The 10159-nt window shown below is 33.9% G+C and overlaps 1 protein-coding gene across 1 annotated transcript in view; it reads left to right on the top strand.

Moving 5' to 3' along the window:
- Positions 1 to 7328, top strand: part of LOC110447516 (transmembrane protein 180-like) — an 11801-nt gene extending 4473 nt beyond the window's left edge. The window contains exons 4-5 of the mRNA XM_021493274.1: positions 1494 to 1577; positions 1923 to 7328. Coding sequence (XP_021348949.1) covers positions 1494 to 1577; positions 1923 to 2229 — 391 coding nt within the window. The 3' untranslated portion in view covers positions 2230 to 7328. The remainder of the gene's footprint in view (positions 1 to 1493; positions 1578 to 1922) is intronic.
- The last annotated feature ends 2831 nt before the right edge of the window (positions 7329 to 10159 follow it).

The raw sequence follows: 10159 nt of genomic DNA, 5'->3' as shown, positions 1-10159 counted from the left end.
CGGGCCCAATAGGGGAAACAGCAAATTATTCTTTAAAATCCTTCTTCTGTAGGAATGAAAGGATTCGTTCCATATTTGGTCTGAAGCATCCTTGGGTGAAGGGGAACCAATTTTGTATAAACTGTTGGTTTGGCCCCCCAGGGGCCTAAAGGGGCAGGACTCAATAGGGGAAACATAGCAAATTATTCTTTAAAATCCTTCTTCCTCTGTAGGAATGATAGGATTTGGTCCATATTTGGTGTGGAGCATCCTTGGGTGAAGGGGAACCAATTTTGTATAATCGGTGGGTATGACCCCACTAGGGCATAGGGGTGGGGCTCTGTTTGAAGTTTGTTCTTGCTATATATCAAGTACTGGATGGATCTTTCTGAAATTTCATATTTACTTACAGCACCTACCATGGAGTGCTATATCTTAACTTCATACCAATTATTTTATATAGTTTATGAGAATTGTGCATCCAAAAAAACAATGATTCTGGGTAGAAAGATTTTTTCCAATGGTTTTCAGGTTAAATTGTGAAACAAAAACAAAGGCTTACAATTACTTTTATACATTTAAGAAAGCAATGTGCACATACACACACACAACATGTAATTGAACAAATAAAGGGTGGTATTTACATGATGTCTTTGCAGAGACCCTAAAATGCAGATGTGAAGAGGTTAGTTTTGATGTCCCTCTTGAATTTGGCCAGGGTATTTGACTTTCTAATAGCAGATGGTAAGCTATTCCACAACGTGGCTGAAACCCTCCCAAAGCACCGGTTTCCATAGGTCACAGTATGAGATTTTGGGACACACAACAATAATTCTGACTCCGACAGCAGTGATCGTAAAGGCTGATACAGGGTAACAAGCTCCTGTAGGTACCGAGGATCTGTTCCATTCAGTGCCTTGTATGTGTACACCAAAATGTTGTACTGTGACCTGTATCATACAGGTAACCAGTGCAATGAATATAGCACAGGTGTGATGTGTTCTCTCTTGCTGCAGTGTTCTGGACTCTCTGCAGATGACTAGTTAGTTTGTAAGATATGCCACAGAGCAGGCAGGCGTTACCATAATCCAACTGAGAGGTAACAAGTGAATGCACCAAAATCTTGCGTGCATCTTCAGTTATAAACTGCTGAATACAGCCGATGTTCCTGATCTGGTAGTAACAGGATTTGGCAATAGCGTTCACTTGTTTCTCCATGTTCAATGAACTATCAAAGTATACCCCTAGGTTTTTAACAGCTGGGACAGTCTTAATAGTTTTCTGAAACTGTATCCCAACTGTCCTGAGGTTTGATGACCATGTACATTTGTGTGTCATCAGCATAGCAATGATAGCGAAGACTATGGCGACGACAAATCTCTCCAATTTGAAGCGAGATTCATTTGTTGACAGCATTGAATAAGAAGTAAATGATACGGACCCATGGGGCTTCTTACCAAAAGCTGATTCGGTGTCATGACTGGATAAGTAATATTTGTTTTCTTTATTTTCAGCTGTTTTGCCACTGCAATGTTTTCTCTGTTTAATATGCCCCTGTCCGATATTGTGGATACAGACATGAACAAACATCACAGAAGGTAAGGCAACAAAGCAACGGAGAGTAAAATTTGTAAGATTAGGAAAGGAGACTTACAGGGATAGGAAACTTTGCAGTAGAATAGAGACAGGAAAAACAACATTCTAACAATCTGGGTTGAATATGCAACAAAGCATATGCTATCTGTAAACCATGTTAACTACTGTTTTGTTGTAATAATATATCATTAGTTACACAAATGACTGTTTTTGCTATCTACTGTAGCAACAAAATTTCTCAATATTACAAGCAACATATAAGGATATAGGAAAGCACTACAAAGTATATTCTACATGTAAAGTTTCTGTATCCAGCTACTAAAATCTTTTGATTTCTGTCATTCCAGCCATCCAATATCCTCCCTGGTGTATGGGAACAACGCTCTGGTCACCAAACCAGCCATCTCCCTGTCTCCCATGATGACAGTGGCTGTTCTCAATCACTACGGCTACCAACAACTTAGCAAGAAGACTTTGACTATAAGCCAGATAAACTCTCTCCACGATATCATGTTCTTCTTACTGTGCATCCAGCCTGTTGCTATTGGGGCCTTACAGCTGGTCACCTGGTCGTTCTACTCTTTACGGGACAGAAAGTCCAGCCTAGTCAATAAAGTTTTTCCCTCGCCAGTAGATAGCAAAAGTTTAAAATGATGATTTTAACTTTTTTTGTATGGTTTTTATTTGCCTGTCAAAATCAGGACATGTGGTATGCATTGTTTAATCAGATTTACTTGGTCATTGATAAGGTTTATCACCATTGTATTAAGTTTTGTATATGTATCACAATTTTTCATGATTATTTACAGAGTTATTGCACTTTGTGAACCTTTGACTTGCTGTTCTAGTATTTTCAAATTTTGTGGTATAAAAACGTTAGGCAAATGATCATAATTTTCTCTGGAAAACAAGCAACTGAAATTTTTGTCAGACTGTGTCAACAAAACAATTCAAGGATTGACAAGATACATACCAGTGTAGTTCTCCTGCTTAAAATTAACTACTCAGTGCTTCCAGTTGACTTCATTATTCTGTTGAAGTTTAAGACTGTACCGTAACAATAACTTATCAATCATTGTGTTTGCTTTTTAATGTAGCCAATTTACTTTCTGATTTTTTTGGTTGCTTTACGATAAAGCAGGGGAGAATGTTTTCAGTCAATCGTTAATTCTTCTATCTGTCTGTCACACATTGCTTCTTGAACAGTAACTAAAACATATCTTAAGTAGGTCACAGGCATTTTGTAATTTAACCTTTGCCAAGTCCAGGTTTGAAAATGACGGAATCTTGGTACTTTATGGAAGTCAGAAGTTTTCTTCAGTTTTGTTCTTGTTTTCTTCTCAATACATTCCTGATTAATTACAATTTAAGTAGATTTTACTGTGAGTTCATGTTACTTATTGGTGTTGGCCTAATGTCATGTTACTGAGTGTTAAAAACGTATAATGTTAAAGTGTTTCGACCAAAGGATCATGTAGTATTGCTAGATAACCAACTTGGGATTATGACATGTTTCAGTACTGTGCATTCTCCCTTTACATATGCAAGATATGGTATTCCATGTGAAACACCCCACTTTAAATTAAACACTTACTGACGGCGTTTTTATGAGATTTTGTACAAACAGCATGATCTTTTTCTGTAAGAGAATATCTATATATATATAGTATTAACTAAAATGATTCCTATAACTAATCAACGAAGCAGTTATTGCATGTGTTGTCTGCTTTCAGGCAGCAAATAGGTACATGTATTAATTTTTCTGCATCTCGTAACTTTGCTGCTGTGGTATCTGGAGAAGGATTGCTCAGATTTTTATGATAAATGGTAAAGAAAAATATTACCCATGCGTCTAGCTCAAGGTTGATGTTTGGAAAAATCAACGCATATTTAATGAGGATTCCGTACCTTACTGCCACCCGATTGGCTTATTGTCTGGATGAAACCTTCAAAGGGATAATCCGATTTTTATGTAACTTTGTGTAGTTAATGTATCCCACAACCTAGAGCACATTCTATCAACAACCGCAGGCAGCAATAGTTGACCAGCATTGTCCAGTATCTGTTACAGTCACAAGTATATAGCAAACTGTGACTCTCTGTTTACCAACACCTTTCAAATCTATCCATTTTCAAAATGTCTTGAAAGGGTACATTATACATGTTCAGCAGAATTGCCAAGTCAGTGGTTATAAAGCACAATTTTTTAATAGAAAGGAAGATTTATCTGTCTGGAGTAACAATACCATTCATTGTCTAGGTGGTACATGCAGGTGTGTAGATGTCATTTTCCGGGCAATGAATGAGGATGATTCATCAGGTTGACTTTTTCCCTGTCAACACATCAAAACAATTAACATTCAATGACTGACATTTAAATACAATTTGTTTTGACAATTAATTTAATGGTCTTTAATTATTTCATTCAATAATGGAAAAATGAGAAGGCTGAATTTGGTTTTGAAATAAATGAAGATAGAAGATTATATGTATGATATATGACCAGCCCCAGATTGGCAGTGAAGTTTGAACCCTGGTAGGGCCATGGATTCTACTACAGTACTGGCAGCAGGAGGAGATAATCTATGTCAGACCTTTAAACAGGGTCTTTAAATAATTGTATAGATATTGTTTATTTCTGGGCAGTCCCTGGAAGAAATACTCAATGACCATATTAAATTATATTTTCTACGTTTATATATGAAATAATATGAAGAGCTGTGATATATTCCTTTGGAAGTCAACATTGTTCTTTATAAATATATAGCTATCTATATACCATAGCATTCGTTCAAAATAAAATACAACATATAAAACAGAAATGCAACTGATATGACATTTTTTAATCAATATATTCTTTAAACCCAGAGCTAATGTTATGATGTTTTACAAGTAGCTTCCTGGAGTGAAAAGCAATCAAATTTGTCAAAATAAATAACCTTGACCCACATTCAACGTCACATATGAGATGTGTCAAAAACATGAATTGTCTTCTTTTCAAAAACCACAAGGTCTGGAATGATTATTTTTGACATGAAGCTTGCTGAGGAAGCAGTACATGCATTAATGAGGCTGTATTTGTTTCATATTTAAAATTAAAACTCCCAAGCCATAGCTACTTATTTAAGGACATGTCTATGTTTTGAGTCATCCTCAGGAACATCACCATTCCAAGATATACAAATTTGGATTAAAAAAATAAGTTTTCTATAGAATATTTAAAAAATGTATTTGTAAAAGAAAATTAAAATTTCAACTTCAAAATATCTAACAAGACTTTCATTGACTTACTTTGAGGACAGTATTTCAAAAACTGGTCTTTTTTATTTATATAAATGAAAACTGGTCATAAAGTTTTCTGTTTCAGAATGCCTGGCAATGAAACCATGCCAACTTTAGATCACTCAGTACTTTCTGGGAATTAAAATTTCATGGGAAATCCCAATGATCATCTCCCATCCTCATACAACATCATAGCAAGTATTTATACAAAAGATGCCTCTATTTTGAGAGTTGGAATGATACAAAACATTATTTAATTGATAACCCTCTCTGTGGAAGGAAATATCTCAAAACTGAATATTTAAACAAATCACTGGCCATGATATAAACCTGTTTAGTGCTAACTGGGTGAAGGATTATTAGATATGTTCTAATAGATTACCTTGACCTATACCAAGATTATCATTTCTGAATTACATTTATGACGACCCCATTAACTATGAGTTATATAGGCCCCTTGGGCCTTTTATTTTGGTAATAAATTCTGTAGATATTTAGTTTTACCATCAATCTTTACCAGTTTTACCGGGGATTGTTTTGTACAGATGATACTCGGAAAGAATACATCTGTTTTTTTAACTGTGACATTATTTCCAGAACAACTGTGCCACATATTTGTTTACATAGCAGTCAGATGTTTACTTATCATTTTTGTTTTGAATATGTTTGTGTGTTTTTGGAGTTGCTACTTAAATGGGAAAAATTAAATATCTTGTATTTTAATACCTGTGTTATATGCAGTACAAAGTTTTTATAATTATATCTGGCATATACGATTTTATCTACATTGTTTATATATATATAATTTCTTTGTGTTTATTATATAGACATGTTAATCAGTGTTATAATTTTGGAATTAAATGCATTTTAAAGGCTGTATGAGATAAATAGATTGTATTAACAGCGAATGAATTTTGGTTGTTGACTTTTATTACATGTCTTAATGAAAATGCTTTACACTCATATTCATATAAATATTTGTTTGTCTAATTTGTTTTCAAAATAATGTATGAATATTCAAGATGTTGGTTAGAAAAGTTTTGTCTTGAAATGCAGTTACATTTTGCCTGAATCATTTGTTATCTTTTTTCTGTATGTATTGGGACCACTACCTGTAGTATTGACAGTGTCCTCATTGTTCTGGCAGGTTTTTGTATTTTATAATCTCAAAAACAGCTATACGTAACTAATTATTTCAAAAACATGTAGAAAAGCTTCTGTGACCACAGACAAACTAATAAATGTTTTCAAAAGTGTCCAAAAGCGGGTTAAATTGTTTTCATTGATGGAAAGGTCCAAGGCAGCGTTATCAAAATTGCATTACTCCTCAGGTAAATTTTGGTATTGTTTAGATACGTGGCCTTGAATTGTAAAAGGATCCTTTGCTTGTGGCTTTTTGCAGTAAAAAGCTATTAACTTTGTTAAACAAAAACAACCTTTACACCATTGGAAGGTCACGGGCAAAATGTGTTGACTTCTGCAGAACTTTTAAGTTAAGAATACTATTTACGATATTTGTCCTGTAGTGTGCCGACTGAAGGACTGTTAACCCTTTCACCCCTATGCATCTTTAGTAAACTCTACCATGCATTGATCTAGATGAGTCCATTATGGTCTACAGTAGTGAAAGGATTAAGTGTTCTCAATTTACAACCTTGTATAAATTTTAAACTCAAACATGTTTTAAAATGATAAAAACAAAACATAAACAATGTGTAATTAAAGGCCCATTTTGTTTATTGATATACTTGTGTACCTGGATAATGTTGAGATCAGTCACTTCCAATGAGCAAAATGTAATACAGCAGAAGGTAAACAGTTATATAGCTGGGTGTGGTTTTATTATTTTAAATTTTAACTTATTTTTTGGGGGGATAAATGTTTACATGTTGTTGGGAGCTCAGGATTAGACAAGGTTTATAAAGCTTGTTGTGGTGATGGGGATAATGATGTACTCGCTGAGTGGTACATGTGTCAGCTGTCAGGGTTATATAAAAGAGAGGGCGAGAAAGAAAAATAAAGTGTCCAGTTTTTAGTTAGTTTTTTGTGAGTTTACTTGTTACGATAAACAGCTTTTATTTACATAGTAAATGTTTTATAGAAATATTGACTGACAACATTAGGTGAAGATTTTGTGATGAGTAAATAAAATATATCTGACCTCTTAGACTTGTAAGTTAGAAGAAGAGCAACCTTTTTTCACTGATCAAAGATCTAAACAACACAACTATGTACAAGTTACAGTTATTTCACTCCGAGGACTAGGTAGGTTAAATCTGTGCAAAGTGATTATTTATTTGGATAAAAAAAAATGAAAGAATGAAAGATTTTGTTAATTTGATTTGATGCCATAGACAAGGAAAAATGTTTATGAGCAGTTTAAACTTTGCAAACTAGATATTTTAGGTCAATTCAGTTACTATTTTTATTTTACAAATCTTTTTATATCAAATTCTGATATCCAGCATTTGTCGAATATTTATTATACTTTTAGCCTGAAAGGCCAAGTGAGCTAATGCTTGTTTTTCCATACGCTGTCAACTTTTCACTTTAAACAACTTCTTCTGAATAACCAAAAGGCTTAGGGTGTTGATATTTGGGCAGTAGCATGCTCAAATGAATATCTACCAAGTTTGTTCAAATGAATGACCTTCACCTTTCTGAATAACCAAAAGGCCTAAGGTAATGGTATTCAGCCAGCAGCATGCTTGGGTAAAGAGGTATCAAGTTTGTTCAAATGAGTAACCTTCATCCATATTTAAGGTCAGAAGGGTTGAATGTGTTGAAAATCTTTTTTAAAATGCCTAGGGTGGTGCCAGTAGCATGCTCGGATGAAGGACTGTCAAATTTGTGAAAACGAACTACCTTTACCCATATTCAAGGTTAAAGTGTTAAGTGTTGTCAAAAGTTCATTAAACAAAACCCTGTAAATAACCAACAGTCACAGATATATTAGCCAGTACGTAGCATGCAGGGATGAAGGGCTGCAAAGTTTGTTTGAATTAATGACCTTGAACCGCTTTCTAGGTCACAGGAGTCAAATGTGTTCAAATCTTCAAACAAGTTTTTTTCCAAATACAAAGTTTATAGAGTGATGATACTTGATCAGCAACATGCTTGGATGAAGGGCTACCAAGTTCATTCAAAGTCACAAGGTTCAAATTTGTTAGTACAATGTATCTTTTAGTTGTTTCTTTTGTTGAGCTTGCAGCCCTATTTAGTCCTTTTTAACTTAAGATAGTTTACTTTGGCCAATTTTTAGGTTAAAAGTGTGAGATTAATACCAGGTGAATGATGCAGGCCCTTGAGCCTATTGTTCTTGTAATCAGTAATACTTTCCATATTTGCAATTTTGAAAATCAGAAAAAGTATGACCATATCCTCAGAAACAACCTGATAATATGCAGTAATTCATGCTATGACTTGCAATGTAATAGTGTGACAAATTGGCCTGTGATTTATTTTAAAATATATTTAACATATTCCTTTATAAAATAAAGGATCCGTGTAAGTAATATTTTTGCCTTTTCTGATTGATCAACAAGCAGGTTTTATTTAATAAAAAATATCTATATCATACATTGTTTTGTTGTGTTGTAAAATCAGTCCCTTACAAACACAGTCCTGTAACATCACACTACCACAATTGGTACAATTTTGACAGTATTTCAGTGATATTTAAAACTTCCGATCTTTTATCTGGAATATTTCTTGATTCTTGACAAAGACTACCTATGGTGGTTCATTTTCAGAAAAAGTTTTAATTCTAAGTAATTTGTTTTTGAAAATAGAACACTTAACTCGCAGTGAGATTTCGTTGAATTTTCGACTGCGACTAGTACCTTAATTGGTACACCATATAACAGGCTATGGAACTTAATTTTATTTCTACTAGTTGATGTGCCGATTGCAACAAAATATATTGCTTTTATAAATACCATACTGAACTACAATTGTATATATACACTTTTATATTATTCTGTTATAAGGACCAGAAATCAACATTTAAACATGCTTTTATTTAACCCCTTCAAAATCCTCCAAAATTTTGTCACTGTACGTTGGTTTTACTGGTTTTCTGATATGTTTATTTTGAAGTCATCGTGTACATTTAAAATGTTAATGAAAATAAAACTATTTGGTGGAAATGCTGATAAATATCTTTTTATACGCCCGTCAAATTTTTACATTTTCAACCAATATATTTGAAACTTGGTATACATTATAATCATGATATGAAGTTGTGTCTCCCTTAAAAGAATTTTGATTCAACAATTTTTGCAAAAGTTATTGCCCTTTGTTCATTTCAGTATTTGAAAAATTTTTGGTCCGGAGATCTCCTACATTTTTTGACGGATTTCTTTGAAACTTTAGGCTGAATAATCATGATATGTTGTTGTGTTTCCTTGAAAACAATTTTGATTCAAAAATATTTTTGCAAAAGTTATTGCCCATTGTTTATTTCAGTATTTGATTTTTGTCCGGCAATCTCCTCCTACATTTTTCAACGGATCTCTTTGAAACTTGGTATACATTATAATCATGATATGAAGTTGTGTCTCCCTTAAAAGAATTTTGATTCGACACTTTTTGCAAAAGTTATTGCCCTTTTTTCATTTCAGTATTTGATTTTTTGTCCGGAGATTTTCTCCTACATTTTTTATAGTATGTCAGCTAACCACTCTTAGAATGATGCAGATCTTATTTCAATTTAAGAAAGTATATAACACTATACGGCATTCGACGGGCGTATATTGTTCCGCCCCGCGGTACTCTTGTTTGTTTTAATGTCAAAGAAAAATGCTCAAATTTAATTTTAAAGTACTATTCAAAACATTTTCTGATGGTGTACCAATTTGGGTAGTACTGTACCAATTGTGGAAGCGTGACGTTATAGCTCAGTACCACTACCCAACTAAATGTCGAGTCACCTGGTAACCAAGAGTTCTGAACAGTTTAAATTGAAGTATCAAGCCATTTGTCAGTATAAGTAAGTAACATATTACCTATGTTACTTGCGAAGTACAAGCTACCGTAGGATAAAATAACTACCTCCTTTTTTTGAAAGTCTGCTCCTCAGAAATATTAAAGAGGAGAGAGTCATTTGGGACTAAATTAAATGTACCATAGGAACTGGAGTGACGAAAAAAAAAATGTGACAAATAAATTGAACCAGTCACTAGTTTCAATTTATCTGTTCCGGTAACTTTACCACTGACTGGCCCAGTAGATTATGGTCAAACTGTAGACCAGAGACCAACGTATAAAGCCATGATTAATAATTGTCAAGGGGGGGGGGGGG

This window comes from Mizuhopecten yessoensis, unplaced genomic scaffold, assembly GCF_002113885.1.
Source record: "Mizuhopecten yessoensis strain PY_sf001 unplaced genomic scaffold, ASM211388v2 scaffold3453, whole genome shotgun sequence".
NCBI lineage: Eukaryota > Metazoa > Mollusca > Bivalvia > Pectinida > Pectinidae > Mizuhopecten > Mizuhopecten yessoensis.
Note: the sequence above shows the minus strand (reverse complement) of the source record. Positions and strands in the feature narration are given on the sequence as shown.